Source organism: Phascolarctos cinereus, unplaced genomic scaffold (assembly GCF_003287225.1).
Source record: "Phascolarctos cinereus isolate Bilbo 61053 unplaced genomic scaffold, phaCin_HiC Scaffold_4;HRSCAF=312, whole genome shotgun sequence".
NCBI lineage: Eukaryota > Metazoa > Chordata > Mammalia > Diprotodontia > Phascolarctidae > Phascolarctos > Phascolarctos cinereus.
In genome coordinates this window covers 96576539-96595336 of record NW_027555847.1, presented here as the reverse complement: position 1 = coordinate 96595336, position 18798 = coordinate 96576539, and the positions used below count along the sequence as shown (strand labels likewise).

The window sequence follows — 18798 nt, the reverse complement described above, 5'->3', positions numbered from 1 at the left end:
TGGCTGATCAGAGGGGGATTGCAGGGATCTCTCTGCTGGTGCTGAGGCAGGAATCTCTTGCTTTGCCCGTGCTTGGAACTAGGTCACAGTTCTGGATGGGGGTCCTGGGGTGAGGAGGAGAGCTGGCGTGGTGGAGCTTGTAGTGGCTGTAGACAGGAAACCTTCTTCACAGTTCCAGGACAGAAAAGAGTGCTTGTGGTCACTAATAGACCACAGCACAGGCCAGGAAAGGAGTAAACACCTCGCCCCTTATCATACCACCTTGCAAGAACTGAAAATTTACAGGTCCCTACAAGTATCTCTGAAAACAGCTATATAAACCCCGAAGCTTGGGACAGTACATTCTCCACATTGGAAGCAGACTCTTACCTTAACAAAGAGTTTAAAACTCAAGTAATTGGCTGAGATATGAGCAAGGAGGGCAAAAAGAGTTAGACTATAATATCTTACTTTGGTGACCAAAGATCAAAATATACAACCAGAAGAAGACAACAAAGTCAAAGCTCCTACATCCAAAGCCTCCAAGAAAAATATGAATCAGTCCCAGGCCTTGGAAGAGCTCAAAAGGGATTTTGAGAAGCAAGAGAAGTAGAGGAAAAACTGGGAAGAGAAATGAGAGTGATGCAAGAAAATCATGAAAAACAAGTCAACAGCTTGCTAAAGGAGACCCAAAAAAATACTGAAGAAAATAACACCTTAAAAAATAGCCTAACCCAAATGGCAAAAGAGGTCCAAAAAGCCAATGAGGAGAAGAATGCCCTAAAAAGAAAAATTGGCCAAATGGAAAAGGAAGTCCAAAAGATTACTGAAGAAAATACTTCCTTAAAAATTAGAATAGAGCAATTGGAAGCTAGTGACTTTATGAGAAATCAAGACACTGTAAAACAAATCCAAAAGAATGAAAAAATAGAAGACAATGTGAAATATCTCATTGGAAAAACAACTGACCTGGAAAATAGATCCAGGAGAGAGAATTTAAAAATTATTGGACTATCTGAAAGCCATGATCAAAAAAAGAGCCTAGACATCATCTTTCAAGAAATTATCAAGGAAAACTGCCCTGATATAGTAGAACCAGAGGGCAAAATAGAAATTGAAAGAATCCACAGATCTCCTCCTGAAAGAGATCCCCAAAGGAAAACTCCTAGGAATATTGTAGCCAAATTCCAGAGTTCCCAGGTCAAGGAGAAAATATTACAAGCTGCCAGAAAGAAACAATTCAAGTACTGTGGAAACACAATCAGGATAACACAAGATTTAGCAGCTTCTACATTAAAGGACCACAGGGCATGGAATATAATATTCCAGAGGGCAAAGGAGATAGGATTACAACCAAGAATCACCTACCCAGCAAAACTGAGTATAATCCTTCAGGGGAAAAAATGGTCATTCAGTGAAATAGAGGACTTTCAAGCATTCTTGATGAAAAGACCAGAGCTGAATAGAAAATTTGACTTTCAAATACAAGACTCAAGTGGAACATGAAGAGGTAAACAGGAAAGAGAAATCATAAGAGACTTATTAAGTTGAACTGTTTACATTCCTGCATGGAAAGATGATATTTATAACTCATGAGACCTTTGTCAGTATTAGGGTAGTTGGAGGAAAAAATTATATATGTATAGTAGATAGATAGATAGATAGATAGATAGATAGATAGATAGATAGATAGATAGAGGGTACAGGGTGAGTTGAAGATTAAGGGGTCATATCTGGAGAATAAAATTAAGGGATGAGAGGATTATATTCAGAGAAGAAGAAAGGGAGAGGTAGAATGGGGTAAATTATCTCACAAAAAAAAAACAGAAAAGAAAATGCTCTTACAGTGGAGGGGAAATGGGGGAAGGTGAGAGGGAATGAGTGAATCTTATTCTCATAGGATTTGGCTTATGGAGGGAATAACATACACATTCAATTGGGTAAGGAAATCTGTCTTACCCTACAGGAAAATAGGGGAGAAGGGGACAAGAGAGCAGGGGATGATAGAGAGGAGGGCAGATTGGGAAAGGGGGTAATCAGAAACAAATACTTCTGAGGAGGGACAGGGTCAAAAGAAAGAATAGAATAAATGAGAGGGCAGGATAGGATTAAGGGAAATAGAGTTAGTTTTTCACAACATGTCTACTGGAAGTGTTTTGCATAACTGCACATGTAAACCTATATTGAGTTGCTTGCCTTTTCAATGAGGGTGTGGGGAGGGAGGAAGGGAGAAGAATTTGAAACCTAAAGTTTTAAAAACATATGTTTAAAAAAATGTTTTCACATGCTACTGGGAAATAAGAAATACAGGAAATGGGGTACAGAAGTCTCCTGCCCTACAGGAAAATAGAAGGGGAAGGGGATAAGAGAAGGGGAAGAGATAGAAGAGAGAGGACAGACCAAGGGAAGCGATATTCAGAATGCATGCCATCTTGGGGTAGGGGGAGGAATGAGATGGGGTGAATATTTGGAACTCAAAGTCTTGTGGAAGCAAATATTTAAAAATGAAAATAAATAAATTTATATTTAAAAACAAACCCTAGAATTGGACAAATGGAAACTAATGATTCTATAAGAGAGCAAGAATCAGTCAAACAGAAACAAAAAAATGAAAAAATAGATGAAAACATAAAATACCTCATTGGTAAAACAACCAACCTGGAAAATCGATCCAGGAGAGACAATTTAAAAAATTATTGGACTACCTGAAAATCATGATGAGAAAAAGAGCTTGGACAGTATCTTTCAGGAAATCATAAAGGAAAACTGCTCTGAAGTCCTAGAACCAGAAGGTAAAATAACCATAGAAAGAATACACCGGTCCCCACCTCAAAGAGATCCCAAATTGACCATGCCAAGGAATATAATAGCAAAATTCAAAAATTACCAGATGAAAGAGAAGGTGCTGCAAGCAGCCAGAAAGAAACAATTTAAATATCATGGAACCATAGTCAGGATTACACTGGACCTTGCAGCTTTTACATTAAAAGACCACAGGGTGTAAAACATGATATTCTGTAGGACAAAGAAGCTTGGATTACAGCCAAGGACCAACTACCCTGCAAAAATGAGCATGATTTTTCAAGGGAGGAAATGGATATTCAATGAAATAGGGGACTTCCAAGACTTCCTGATAAAAAGACCAGAGCTCAACAAAAAATTTGATCTTCAAGTATAAGATTCAAGAAAGACATGAAAAGACAAGTGAAATTCAAATTCTGGGAATCCTGAGCATCTCTGAACTGAATCTTCAGGCTTTACAACCTGCTACCTGTGACAAGTCAGTCAACATATGGATTAGAGCCTATTGTGTAAAGAACTCAGTATTAGGTGCCATGAAACATAAATGTTTAATTGCAGCAAGATAAAAGCCCTTTAATAATATTTCTCCACCATCACCACTGCATGTGTAAGTATTTTTTAAAATGCACTGTGTCAATTGACAGATTGGTCCTCCGAGGTATTCTTAAATTCCCGTTCACCTATTAAGGAGGAAATCTTGAATATTTTGATGGACAGATGGGAGGTACCTTATTGGAGAAGAGCTCTCAGTGCTTTTGCTCTACCAAATCAAATGATTTTTATAATTTACAAACAATAAGTGCAATTGGATCTTATATTCTCTTCATCTTTCAATTGCATATTAGCAAAAATGTAGTCTACTGTGGATTATCACTTACAAAAGCCTACGTGTTAAAAAAAGAAAAAAGAAAAGGACAACAACATGGATCACAAGAGAAAATGATAAGGACACAATTGGCTCAGCACAGCCACTTATTTCTGGTGGAGAGAAACCCTTAAATACCCTATCAGCTCCTCCTCAGAAGGGAAATGAACTTGGAGCTCCAGGTGAAGGATCAGCCTATTAAGGAGGACTCTGGCTAGAATTTTGCCAGACTAAGAGAGAAACACCCCCTGCAATTGTCACTGGATAACCTATTTCCTTTTCCTTTATAGAGATGGACAATGGAGGCATCCTTGATCTCCTGAGGGATAACCTCCTCTTGCCATGTAACTTGGAAGATTTCAGTCAGCTTTTATATGAGCAGTGGACCCCCTGCCTTGTAAATCTTTGTTGTAATGGAATCAGCACTAGGTGTTTTGCCACATGAGAGGAGTCTAATGGCATTCAAAACATCTTCTGCAGTTAGAATTTGGCTAGAGACAGATTGACTTCAACCTGAGGTTTGTGATCAATGGCTTCAGTATTGATTGATGAGAACACTAGACTGTTGAAGATACTATGGAAGTGTTCAGTCTGTATTTCCAGGATCAGTGTGGCTCCATCAGTGCTGAGTAGTTGAGATGTGCCATATGTCTTTGGTCCATAAATAGCCTTTGTGACATCATAGAAGCACTTTGTATAGTTACTAGGAGTGTAAAACTGAATTTTGTCTGCCTTCTTACTGAGCCACGAATCCTGCATCTCTCTAAGCTTTGCTTTTTGATGTAGTTAAACACTGCCTTCTTAGAGACAGATGAGCTATCCTGCTGGCAACACCTGTGGAGTTCTCATTTTTCATGTAGTAGCTTCTGAATTTTTCCATCATTTTCATCAAACCAATCCTGATGTTTGCAAGTGTTCTGTCCCAGATGAGTAAATATGGTGCTATACACTAAATCTCTGAAGGCTGCCCACTGCTTTTCTGCTCCACTGTTGCCAATTGGGTATTGGCTCAGTTTTCCCTCCAAGTCAGCAACAAACTGTTTCCACTTAGAGAAGCACTGTTATCTATTTTCATCAAGTCTTCTGGTAGTCATCTTGCCTTAGGGCCTCTGCTTTTGTTGAATGTGAATTTTTAGCTTGGAGAGGAAAGGTCTATGATCAGTCTAGCACTCTGTGCCACACATCTCCTTCATCACTCTCATATCCTGTCTCTTCTCTCTATTAAATGCCAATGTTTTCTGTTAGGGTATGTCCATGAAGTTTTATCACATTTAGATAAACGGAAAACAGTGTTGGTCATGAGATGCACAAGTCTTCAGTAGTAAGTGACTGTTGCTAGTGCTGTTCCCAACTCCATTCCTCCCAAGGATTTCCTGCTATGCCTGGCAGTCTGTACCTACTGTAACATTAAAGTCACCCAGAATTACAAGCTTGTCCTCTTTCAGCACATTGATAATAAGGGTTTCTCAGTCTTCATAAAATTTTTCTTTGACTTCATCAGGGTTTGTCATGGTGAGAATATACACATTGATGATGGTGGCATGGCACTTCCATGCAAGTGGCAATTATATTGTCATAAACTTGTCATTCGCTCCTTTGGGGAGGCATACAAGCTTGTTGACTAAATTAGATTTTATTATAAAACCTACATCGGCTTCATGGCACTCCTCATCACAGCAATCACTTCACAAAAATGTGTATCCAGTTCTGATTTTAGTAAGCCAGCCCTTCATTTACCATCCTTATTGCAGTCAAGGCTGCTATTTGGATGCAATACCTGCTGAGTTCTCTCCCAACAAGAGTTGTTTGTCTTTCAGGTCTACAAGATTTCATGTTGTCCATAAACATGCACGTTTTCCACATACCAATGATGAGTGGAATCATCTTCATAAAACTCTTTGTAGTATTTCCACTTTCTGTGGTGGTTAGGTTAGATGAAGCTGGCAATTTTTAGAGCACTTTTTCTAGCCCCTTCCTCATGCCAGGAAATGAGCAGTGTGGTCCTTCAAAAAGGCTGCTCAGACATCTAAGGGGCTGCCCAATTCCACTGCTGCTTCGATCTGGTGAGAAGATGACCCTATACCCAGGCTGTCTGTATGCAGGGTTGTGACTATAGCTCCCAATGTATTCATATCTGCTGTTTCACCACTTGCCGTTTGCCACAGGACTTCGAGTAAGAGTAAAATAATAAAATAATGAAATAGTAAAATGTAAAATCATTAAATGGTATGGGTAATATCTTTTGACTTGCATATAAATTAGATTTAATTGAGGCAGAGTTGCACAAAGTTGTCGGCCTCACTCTTTCTTCCAGAGTCATTGAAGTCTAGTGGCAAGACAAAGTCAATATGACTAGTATTGCTTGGGATGCAGCACACGGCCTTGGCATCTTTAACGTCTAATCAAGCTCTAAGTGCTCCATGCGCCTGCTTCTGCCACCTTCATGACCCACTGGAACAAATTGTTCACATCTATCTATTCGGCTGGGGAAGTCTTCACACGCTTGGGGTAGCACCATCTTAACTCACTGTCGGACACCAAAAGTGGAAAGCAGCCCTGAAAAAAAGGCTCAGCAGTCCTCACACCAGAGGCACTTGTCTTCCCTGAACACCCTGTACACTCTTCTCCTTGAGCTATCTTGAAGCCAAGAGCACATTCACCATGTAAAAGTAGGGGTATCCATTTACCATGCCACACTCATAAGTGAACTTGCCATGTTGAAACTATGTAGAAACTTCCTTCTATGAGCCCAGAGGATCTGTGTAGTCTTGGAGACAGTGTTTCCCCAGGGATGGGGAGGGGGGGGAAGAAATGTTTGTACTTCTGTTCTTACTATATCTTCAAAGTAAACATCCCTTTATAAAAACAATATTGATGTTACTGGTTACATGGAACTGGAGTTGGCAGTTTACAGTTGGGGAAACACACCAGAATGGAGATTTGAGCCATTGTTATGTGAGAAAAACAACTAAAATCCTCAGAATTACTATAAAATAAACCTTTGTTAAGTGCCAACTATGTGACAGGCACCGTGCTAAGCTAAGTGCTTACAAATAAGAAAAAGAAGACAGTTCTTGCCCTCAAGGAATTTACAATCTAGTAGAGGAAGACAAGACACAAAAGGAAACTAGAAATGTGAAGGGACGACAGGACGTCAAGGATACCTGATACAGGGGCATCTTGTTCCATCTTGTTTGGTGAAACCAAGCCAAGCTGCAGCAGAAGAGTGGAGTGAGCTGGCAGGCCATTTCTGCCCTCTGTCTTTGGGAAGAACTTAGTACTCTACTCTCCAGCCCTCCAATCAGAGGGGAGAGGAGACTGAGGGAGGTGGGGAGGCATCAGAAAATCCACAACTGAATTAGTAGAACAGTGAGAAGATTAGAAGTGATCATTTTATCCTGGAAGAGGCATCTGGTGCGGAGTTGAAAGGAAGTACAGCTTCAGATTAAGAGTGGAGTGAGAATTGCCCCTAGAATCCTGAAGGGGAGATGTAGTCAGAGAGTGTTGCTACAAATATTTTGCGCTGTGAAGCCTCTCTTTTTATCAGTAACCTCCTTGGGTTATATGCCTAACAATGGAATATCTGGGTCAGAGGGAATAGACATTTTAACTACTTTATTTGCATAATTCTGACTTGCTTTCCAGAATGGTAATGATGGGGTGCTTGGGTGCTTATGTTTGGGTGCTTGTGCTTGTATTTGGAACCCAGTTTCTCCCTAGTCTCAGAAACACTGTCTCTGACAACCATTCCCCAGCCCAAGGACACTGTGCCTAGCAGTTATTCATGCATGGGCCACAGCATGACCCTTATCTCTCTTCCTAGTCGAGCTACACAGAGCTGGATGAGAGAGTGCTAGGCTGGTCAGGCCACAGCCCTCAGATCATGTTTCTGGAAGCCTCCCAATTCCTTATTAAGTTCCTGTCTTATGAGAAAGCTTTCCCTTGTTGCAGAGCATTCACTCATCAAGACAGAGGGAGAGTGGTACCTTGCCCAGTCCAAGGAGTTTTATCCTTGGCCAGCCCAAGGACTCTTCCTCCTGCCAGACTCCAAAGATCCATACCTCTGTCATCTCCCTCCCTGTCCAGTATGCTCCCTGTATTTTCTCATCCATAGCTCCCAAAGACACCTGGACCTTTAGATTACCTCAGCAATGTCCCTGGCATTCCTTTCCCATGCCCTTTGCCACATAAGCCCTAGCTCTATCCTCAGTCTCTTGCAGGTTCCTTAAGAATCCTTGCCCACTGAAAAGTGTAACAGTAAATCTTTGCCACCTTGACTTAAAGAATGCTTGAGTCAGTGAATTCATTACAGACTATCCGGCCTGTACTCTGGTCTTTGAGGAGTCTCAATCTCTCAGGCCACAACAGTAGTACCAATTCACACTTCCACCAACAATGCATTAAGTGTGCCTATCTTTCCACAACTCTTCTAACATTGACTATTCCCATCTTTTGCCATCTTTGTTAATTTGCTGGTTATTAGTGAAACCTCAGAGTTGTTTTGTTTTGCGTTCTTCTCGTTATTAAAGATTTGGAGCATTCTTTCAAGTGGTTGTTAACAGTTTGCAACTAACTCTTCTTTTGAAAATTATTCTTATCCTTTGGCCACTTATCTGTTAGTCAGGAAACACCTTTGAGAATACCAAGGTTCTGGAATTCAATAAGGTAAATGCACACTAGCAAAGTTTCACTTACTAACTGTAACTTAGACAAATCACTTATATCTCTCTGAGCTGTTTCTTCAGCTCCAAAATAGGTATCACAATATCTGCCCAGCTTATTTCTCAGGGGATATCATGAGAACTCATAGAATCTTAGAGAAGGCAATGACCTCTGAAACAATCTAATGCTGAAAATGGCACCTGGACACCTGCACTGAATCCCAGCTCTGATACTTAATAGCTGTATGACTTGGAGAAAATCATTTAATCCTGTTAAACTTGAGTTTCTTCATTTATAAAATGAGGATAAGACCAGTTGAACTACCTATTTCACAAAGTTGCAGTCAACAAACTGCTTTGTAAACCTTAAAGCTCTATGTGAATTGTTATTGCCAGAGAGGATAAAATTAAGACAAAGCGATTAAGCTTAGCAGGGGTATGAAGCTAAATAGCAATGCAGCCAGGATGGAATATTGCACTATTTACCTTTCAGGTTGTATGTGTGTACGTATTGTGTATGTGTGTTTGTTTTGGTGAGGAAAACACAACTATAAATTGTAAAGGATAATATAAATATGAAGTGTTAGAATCAGGGTATCTTGACTTTTAGTTCGGTGATTTTTTTTTAAACGAGGCAATTGGGGTTAAGTGACTTGCCCAGGGTCACACAGCTAGTGAGTATCATGTGTCTAAGGCCACATTTGAATTCAGGTCCTTCTGACTCTAGGGCCAGTGCTGTATCCACTGCACCACCTACCTGCCCTAGTCCAGTTATTTTTCTACCATAGTCTATTGCAATGCATGTAAACAATAAAGCTATAACAATGCAGGTATTATTAAAAATTGCTCAGTAAATACCCATTAGATGAAATGACACAGTTGTGCAGCACTGTTCAACAGTGACATACCGAAGTTTGATGCTGAGCTTAATAGCTCTTTGGGGGGAACTGAAGCCCACAGATGAAATGACTCATTGTCAGTGTTATTATTAGATGCTAATTATTATTATTATTATTATTATTATTATTAGACACTATTAGAGATGTACTGATGGGGTACTTGGGTGCCTGTGCTCGGACTCTAATTCCAAGACCATATTTCTCCCTAGCCCAAAAACACTATCTCTGACAGTTTCTCCCCAGCCCAAGGACACATGCCAATCAATTACTTATGAGTGGGCCCCAGCAAAATACTTATCTCTCTCCCTGCTATAGTAACAAACTGCATCTGTAGGAATTATCAGTTTGAACAGGCTTTGTACTGCCTCATAAAGATATTGGGTACCCACCAGACTATCTATACCAACTCCCTACCTCATTACAAGCATCCTGGACTCCACATTGTGTGTATCTTAGACTTAAGACATATTTACACTCCCTACATCTATTTTGTCAAACAAGACATTGATTAGTGGCAGACTGGACAATCCTCAGTTGGCCCTGACTAGTTAACTTAGTGATATAGCAGACCTAAAAACCACACCTCTCTGCCCTGCCCCCCCCCCAGCTTTTTCCTGGTGAACTCTGGGTAAAATGCCCGCACAGTAGATACAAAAATATTCCTTTAAGAACTGACCACTGTAGGGGGCAGCTGGGTGGCACAGTGGATACAGCACCAGCCCTGAAGTCAGGAAGACCTGAGTTCAAATCCGGCTTCAGACCAAACACTTCACATTTACTAGCTGTGTGACCCTGGGCAAGTCACTTAACCCCAATTGCCTAAGGAAAAAAAAAAAGGAACTGACCACTCCTTAACCACTCCCTAATACCTCCTGAATCACCTAATTAGCATATTTGGCACATGTTTTATTATAATTTTTCCTATATAAACTTTAACTGTACCCCTCTAAGGTCACAGGTTCCTTAAGAAATTTTGCCTGCTGGATAGTGTAACAATAAATCTTTGCCAACTTGACTTAAAGATTGCCTGAGTCTGTGAATTCTTTCCAGATGACCCTATTCTGTACTTCGGTCCTTGAGGGGTCCCTGAACCCCTCAAACCGAGTCAGTACAAAGGAAACCTGAGGCAGGTAAAATATAGTGGGCCTGGTCCTTAGAGCATGGACCAGAGTAATCCATGTTACATGCAAAATGACCATAACACTGTAAATAAAAAGATTACTAAAAGGAAGCCCAACTTTTAGTAGCAGATAATTTAGAAGAATAAAATAATCATAAGATTATAAAGTTTGGGGTTTTTTTTTTAAAAAGGTCTAGGATTTACTTTTCCCCCAGAAAGGGGGGTTGTCCCCTTTCTGGCAGCTGGAGAAAGGTTAGCAGAGGTTAAGTTCCTTTTTTCTTAATGGATAAGCTCCTTTTTTACTTGAACTAGAGTCTAAGTTGAGTAACAGAATCTTCTATGGGGGTGACTGCTAATCACTGACCACAAATTCCTCTTTCCCAGTACACTTTCTGATTACAAAAGGAAAGGATTTATGGATGGGATTAAGAAAGCCTGGGAGAAGCTAATTAGTCATGTGAGCTGCTTTGTCTGATTGAATTATGTTTCTGTCATTTTTTAAAATTACTCTTTTCTCACATAAAAATCAGCTCTACAAATCACTCCTCTCTGACATCTACTCAGATGTCAAGTCACCTGATTTAATATGCAAATGCTAGCTTTGCAAATTAAATCATAGATGGCTCAGTAACTTTGTCCTCAATTTCTTTTTATTTCAGATAATTAATTTTAACAGTTATCACATCAGTTCTGCTGCTTGAATGTCGCAGCAATGGTTACATTAAGGCAGAATATAAAACAAAACAAACACAAAGGGGTCTTTGAGTAGACAGAAAAATAACAGCTGCAGCCTGGTACTCTCAAAACAGCAGTAGACTTCAAATTAGGAGACCTGGGTTCCAATAGTCTGGCATTTGTGATATGAGCAATCTCTTCTCTGAGCCTGTTTTCTCACACAGTAGTAAGGAAAGAGCTTTTTAAAACTTACAGCTCTGTAGAAGAAATATGACCTATCATTAATCAAGAGAAAAGACAGAGACACATTGGTCTATGTTGCTGTTCAGTTGTTTTAGACTCTTGGTGACCCCATTTGGGATTTTCTTGGCAGAGATATTGGAGTAGCATGGCATTTCCTTCTCCAGCTCATTTTACAGATGAGGAAACTGAGGCAAACAGCGTTAAGGGACTTGCCCATGGTCACACAGCTAGTTAAGTGTCTGAGGTCAGGTTTGAACATAGAAAGATTAGTCTTCCTGCCTCTAGGCCTCTATCCGCTGAGCCACCTAGCTGTCCCAATTAGTCTCTACTACAAGTCATTTTGGGCCTTTGGGACCTGGAAATATGATTTCCTTGGCTGAGTTTCTTGATAAAGCTCTAAATGGAGAGGATGAAGTAAGGCTAATATCAGACAGTGGCACTCCAGCCAGCCTCAGTGACTCAGTGTGGCTTACCTGTGACCAATGCTGTCATCACCTAAAATTTTTAGGCTTCTACTTTGACAATGTGCCTATGGGGAAAAGAGATTAAATTGAAGAAAAAAGGGAATCTTTGGTAAAACCTGGCTCCCAATCAATCGCAGGCCTGTGGGATTCAGGGAAGGACTTTTTGAGATCTGCTACAATAGGAGAAACCTCTGCTATGAGTTTTTCTGATACATGTCTCATTTCTGAGTTATATTAGGAAAGATTCAAATTCACAAAAATAAGAACCATTCCCCTAATTGATAAACAGTTGAAGGATATGACAAGGCAGTTTTCAAAGGAAGAAATCCAAGCTATCAATAGCCATATGAAAAATGCTGTAAATCGCTAATAATTAGAGAAATGCAAATTTAAAGAACTCTGAGGTTCCATTTCATACCCACCAGACTGGCAAAGTTAACAGAAAGGAACTGCGAACTGGGTCATTCTGGAAAAAAATTTGGAATTATGCTCTAAAAGTTATTAAACTTCAACCCATTGATACCAATATTAGGTCTATGTACAAAAGATATAAAAGAAAGAGGAAAAGGACTATATGTGCAAAAATATCTACAGTAGCTCTTTTTGGGGTGGCAAAGAATTATAAATGAAGGGAGTACCCCTTAACTGGTGGATGGCTGAACAAGTTATATGCAGTGATGGAATACTAGTGTGCTATAAGAAATGATGAAAGAGAAAGTTTCAGAAAAACTTGTTAAGACTTGTACCAACTGATGCAAAATGAAGTTAGCAGAACCAGGAAAAATATATATAAAACATTATTGTAAAGACAAACGACTTTGAGACATAGAGATAGGTGGGAGTACGCTATGTTGCTTTGCCTGCCTAGGTTACGTGTATGTGAGTCTGCCTAGGATGAGTGAGATAACTCAGCTCAACCGAGTGAGAGGGTCTCAAATTTCACCCAAAGAGAGATTCCCAAGCCTCTAGTATAGCAAGCTGGGGACGAGGACATGATAGAGGTTGCTGGGTCCTCTGTCTGTCAGCTTTTTCCCAGAGTCTTTATCTCCCTTCGGAGATCCCAAGGGAGTCTGAAACCACATCTCCTCTCTCAAAGCTTGAAACCAGAAGACCAGGACCTGGTGATCTGGAGTTGGACTGGAGGAAGGGGGGCTTTCCAGATTCCACCTCTGGAATAGAATGAGGAGGAGGGAGGAAAAGCTTTACCTCCCTCCAGAATAAGGTATAAACTTAATGGGACCATTACAGAACTTCTCTCCTATCCCTCCTGGGATTTTCGGCCCCAGCCTCAGAAGCACCGACTGGCCATTCTGCAGCAAGGGCCGGGGCCCTTTAGACGTGCTTGATCCGGGACTACAACTCCCATCATGCCCCGGCATTCCAGTCCCAGGTCCTTAGACTACACTTCCCGGCATGCAGTTAGGCTCTGGGGCGGTGCGCGGCGGGGGCGGAGCTCGCTCTTCGCCTTCACGCGTCTGGGCTGTCATGGCGGCGGTCGTTGGACTCCACTCCTCTTGCAGACGACTCGCAAGGACAGTCCTGAGGACCCCACGCCGGGCCCTGTGGGGCCAGAACAGGTAGAAGCCACAGCTGGGCGGTCTCGACCTCCTACTGGAGGGAACTGGAAGCTCGGGCCTGGCCGAGAGGGGCGTGGAGGGGGGGGGGGAGGTTCGGAATCCGTGCTGTGTGACCCTCTCTCTGGGCCTCGGTTTCCCCATCCGTAAAACGAGGGGCTTACAGGGTCATGTCTAGCTTCACAGCCTTAGATTCTGTAATGAATTGTCCTGCCACCGACATAGCGACATGCCCCCCTTCCTCCACCCCTTCACCTCTCCGTCCACCTCTCCCCAACCTCAGGTTGTCCAGCTGTGAAGTGGGTCCAACCTACATCACAGGCCTCGTGGATTGACCTGATCAGAAGGGTCTTTGGACGTCATCTAGCCCAACTTTATTTTTACAGATGGGGAAGTTGAGGCTCAGAAGAGAACTCACTAATCCTGGCTTACCCAGGGAGTTGTTGACAAAGTCAGTACTAGAACCCAGGTCTCTTGACCTTGCCTCCCCCCCCCACCCTCCCAAGGTTCTTTCCACTGTCTCATGCTTTCTCTATAGTGGTGACCTTAGGTGTTTCCCCTTAACTGATCTGGGGTCATCAGACAGCTCTTGCATTGTACAAAGTGTCATTTAGGGGTTCCCCCCTCCCCCCCAGTAAGAACTGCCCTCAGTTTAAGAAGAGTCGTCTCCCGCTTTGTTCACCTCTCATACCAGCTTCCTCTCTTGGTTGTCTGGCTCCTCAGGGGTACTCAGCCCCGCTACAACTCAAAGCCCTTCTATTCTTTCCTTTTCACTGCCAACTTTCTCAAGAACCCACTCACTCTAGCTTCTTTCACGCAGGCTTCTACCAGCGTTCCTCAACTGAAAATTATTTTCTAAAGGGTCACCAATGGCTTCAATCCATTGCCACTTCCAGTGGCCATTTCTCAGGTCTTATCTGTGTCAAGTCAGAAAGTAAAAGGATGGATTTTGCAAAAGGTAGAAGATACAGGGGAGTTGGCTCACAATAGAGTAAGTCCAGCAGTTGAAGGGACATCTGGTAATGGTGCAGTGGGGAAGAGTTAGGCTGCTTGGTTATGAAAAAGAGTTACAGGGACAAAGAAAGAATAGTTTATACCTAAAGTATGGATAATAGGGATGAAGGATGCAGGGAGTTGGGAGGTACAACTGGAGTTATATGTTTTGATGGGCAGGGTAAGTGCTGCTGAGTAGGCAGATTTGTCTTTGGAGGAGTTTGAAATTCCAATTAGATTGGTTATATGATACGTACCTCTCTATAAACTTGCCTTACCTCTCTTTGCAGACTCCACTATGCTGCTTTTGGGACTGAGTGTCCAAAGGACTCAGTATCACTTGTTACTGTGTACCATCTTTTCCATAATGTTTTGAACCACTAATTAACTTGTGTCTATCTTCCTAACTATATTTGTGGAGGACTTGGGACTGTTCCTCATACATCTTTGCATCCCTTACTGTCCCTAGTACGGTGCCTTGCCGCCTAATAATTGCCTGTGGTGTAGTTGAAATAGATAGGTGTCTTGGCTCTGCCACTCATTAACTCTGTTATCCTAGGTAAGTCACTTTGTAATACTTGTGTTACCTTCCTTACTTAACCTCTCTGGGCCTCATTTCCTTATCTGTAAAATGAGGGGCTTGTATAGATTTGTAGGGATTGCTGAAGTCCCTTTTAGCTCTACATCTATAATCGGCGATCTCCTGGAGTTGTGAGGAAGCTATAAAATGCCAGATATATTTTTAAAGCATTTATATATGATGCATTATGTTCAGCCCTAGGGATATAATGTTTAAAAAATGCATAGTCTTTATCCACAAGAAGTTTGATGGTCTATAGAGGGTCTAAGACATCCCCACACATACAAGAATAAGTATGATAGGAAGAGGAGAAGACCAGACAGAAACTTTAAGGAAAATTTGAGGGAGAGAGGATGCTTTCAGCTGAGAGCAACAGGAAGCTTAATGGAAGGGATGGGACATCAGATGGGCTTGAAGGAAGAAAAGAATTTTAACAGGTAAAGATGAGGAGAAAACATATTTCAGGCAAGGAGGACAGCCTGTGTAAATGTGGAGACACAGGAAAGAGCAGGACTAAGTTCTGGGAACAGCCGGTAGTTCAGTTTCTCTGGGAAATAGAATGTGAAGAGGTGGGAGCAATGGAATGAGGCAGGAAAGGTAGGTTGGAGCAACAGTGCGGAGGCTTTTAAATGCCAGGCGTTTTATTGACGTTTTATCTTTTAGGCATTTGGGAGCTACTGAGGATGTCGACAGAGAAAGGATGTAATTAGTTCTAGATGAGTGATTATCCTCTTGAGCATTGTTTTTTTCCATTCCGGCCACTGCCACCCTAGTTCGGGACCTCCTTACTTATACTAAGACTTAATAGTAGTAGTCTTCTACCTGGTCTTCCTGCCTCCATACCATCCTTCTGATTGCTATCAATGTAATCTTCTTAATGCACAATTCTAACTTTCCTTCCCCTGGTTAGCTTTTGGTGACTCCCCACTCCTTATCAAATAAAATAGATGTTTCTTTGTTACAAGCTTAGGGCCCCCCACTATCTGGCTCTCACCTCCTTTTCATGCTCTATTTCATTCTCTTTCCCTTTGCACACTCTAACCCTCAGCCAGACTGGACAGTTCTTTGTTCCCTTCTCTCCTCTAGCTCTTCCTTCTGCAGTGCATCTTCACACACTCATCTCAGCCTGGGAAGGACCTCTCCGCATCTCTACCTTTCAAAGCTTCCTTTTCTTCAAAGCTCAGCTCAGGTGCCCTCTCTTCCATAATGCCTTCCCTTATCATTGCCACTTATTGTCACCACTTCCTTCTTGTACCTCTCTTGCTACTCTGATTTTATACACTTAATCATATGCAAACTCATAGCTGTGTGCATGTGTCTCCTTCTCCTACTAGACTCCAAACTTCTTGAGAGTGATACCTGTTACCTTTTTTTCCAGTGCCTGTCACAATGAATTTATACAATGAGCTGCTAGACAAATTTTTTATTTGTTGTTGAATTGAGTTTCTGTATTTCTGAATATCAGTTTTCCCCTTATGAAGTCAAAAGAATACCATACCCTACTTAGAGAGCTGTTGGGAGGACCAAATATCACAGTGACTATGAAACATTTTGAAAATTTCAAATCACTGTGAGAATCTAAGGATTTGGTTTTAGGCACTCAGCTGTATGTTAAATGAATGACTGCATGAATCTTTGGTGTTCTGGCCCTTCAGGTGACTTCTCCCTATTTTGTACTCTCAGGATCATATGTTATCAGATCTGACCCTCAGCTTCCTCCTCAGTAGGTGGAGTTAGGGTTGTTTTTTTTTTTAATCATTGATGTGTTAATAATTTCAGTAATGCCGTGGTCTAGGCATTAAAAATGCTTTTTAATCTTAAAGCTGTGATTAGTAGGAATGATAATAATTAACATCATTGCTTCTTATTTCTTATTTTAGAAAGAAGCTTGAAGAAGTAAAGGTTCCTGAGAAGGCAGTAGAAATTAAAGAAGAGCCTGCTCTGGAATGTCCACCACCACGAAGTCGAAAGTACATTCCTCCTGAGGATCTCCAGAGTCGTGTAGAATCTCATGTCAGGGGAGTTTTTGGTACTTGCCTTAATAGTGATTGGCAAGAAACCAGCCTGGAAAAGAGTCAGCTGAAGTTTTCTCTCTTGGCACAGCTGGCTGAAGAATTTGGCCATGTGGTACCCAACTCGAGGCTTCATGAGATGCGCAGTGTCAAGGATGTTGTTAGTTTCTATAGCATACCTGTGCAGGATGGAACTAAATTTGATGAGATTAACTCCAGGCAGCTGCCTTCCAACTTGAAAATCACCTGGGATTACTGAAGCAAATTGAACTTGAATTTTATTTTTCCCTTAAAGGAGAGAGATTTCTCATCAGCCTTTTTAAAACTTACTATCATGTAAAATTGTTCTGAAGGAGCTCTTATTCCGAGGAAAAATGTATTTTTGATTCACTAGTGACCTCATGTGTTAAGAAAAGGGAAAGGATGGGATTTATGTTTTCTTTTCCTGCTGGAGAGCAGCTTTCTCTCTGGTTCTTTATGCAATCAGATGATTTATGCTCTACACAGAGTATGTGTTTGTTTAATAAATATTTGTGAATTGAATTGATTTGAATTGGTTGGTGTATTTGTATTCTCAGAGAGGAATAGTAATTACTAGAAATTTGCCTGACTTTGAGACAGTAATAATTTCAGTTACAGTTTTTCTCTCTGGATTCTCTTATATATTGTGTTCTACTTATCTCTGTGAGCACAAGAAAATATTAATTGGGCAATCCAAATTAGTGTGCAATTTAGAACAAAACCGAATACTCAACTCTAAAACATAGTGCTGGGTTGTTTTAAGGGTCAAATTAGACAATAATTATAAAGCATTTAACACAGAGCCTGGCACGTAGTAAGTGCTATATAAGTATCGAAAAAACTTTTTAAAAAATCTGGCCTCAGACACTTAACTAGCTGTTTTGACCCTGGACAAATCACCCAATCTCTGTCTGCCTCAGTTTTTTCATCTGCAAAATGGGGATAAGTTAGGTAGCAAAATGGATAGAGTGCTGGGCCTGGGATCAGGAAAACCTGAGTTCAGATCCAGCCTTAGATACTAGTTGTATATTCATGGGCAAGACACTTAACCTCTGTTTGCTTCAGTTTCCTCAACTAAAATAGGGATAATAATAGCACATATGTTACAGGGTTGCTGTGAGAATCAAATGAGATAATACATGTAATTTTTTTTTTTTGGCAAGGCAATTAGGGTTAAGTGACTTGCCCATGGTCACACAACTAGTAAGTGTCAAGTATCTGAGCCTTTTTGAATTCAAGTTGTCTGGACTCTAGGGCTGGTGCTGTATCCACTGTGCCTTCTGGCTGCATTTTTTTTTTTGTTCTGGGGCACATAGTAGGCACTTTATAAATGCTTATTCTCTTCTCTTCCCCCTTTTTCCATACCAAGTTAAATGCTTTTTTTGCAACCAAAGTAAACAGTAAATCAACTTTCAGATAATTGTAATGTGGTGTGCTTTGTTACAAATAAAATGTAAGATCCTATCCATTCCATTTTTATATGTATCTGTCTGATGTGGCCTTCAAGGTGCTATAACTGTCAGTTATACTGGTCCAATGGAACTTTTATTCAGTTTGGGGTTACTGTTTTTTTTTAATCTTATTTTTATTTTCAGTTTCAAAATCTCTCATTTCTCTCCCAGCCATTGAGAATGCAAGAAATATAATATCCATTATACATATGAATTATGTAAAACATTTCCATGTTCCTTCCCCTACTCTGCCCCCAAATAAGCAAGAAAAATAAAGGGGGAAAATATGCTTCAATTCTCACTCTAGAGTCTATCATTTTCTGAAGGCAGATAGCATTTTATAAAATGAGTCCTTTGGAGTTGTGGGGATCATTGTATTGATCAGAGTTATAGTCTTTCACAGTTGATTATCATTATAATACTGCTGTTACTGTGTTCAGTGTTATGGTTCTGCTTCTT

The 18798-nt window shown here is 40.9% G+C and overlaps 1 protein-coding gene across 1 annotated transcript; it reads left to right on the top strand.

The window, feature by feature from the left end:
* Positions 1 to 13152: 13152 nt before the first annotated feature.
* Positions 13153 to 17414, top strand: MRPL50 (mitochondrial ribosomal protein L50). Its single transcript, XM_021002223.2, has 2 exons — positions 13153 to 13285; positions 16736 to 17414. Exons 1-2 carry the CDS (start codon positions 13194 to 13196, stop codon positions 17124 to 17126), a joined length of 483 nt encoding a protein of 160 aa, XP_020857882.1. The 5' UTR covers positions 13153 to 13193; the 3' UTR covers positions 17127 to 17414.
* Positions 17415 to 18798: the final 1384 nt, after the last annotated feature.

Bases quoted from the DNA above. Each gene is read 5' to 3' on its own strand.
- MRPL50 (XM_021002223.2), top strand. From the start codon at position 13,194: ATGGCGGCGGTCGTTGGACTCCACTCCTCTTGCAGACGACTCGCAAGG. The intron at 13,286-16,735 runs GTAGAAGCCACA...TTCTTATTTTAG, and splicing joins GCCCTGTGGGGCCAGAACAG to AAAGAAGCTTGAAGAAGTAA.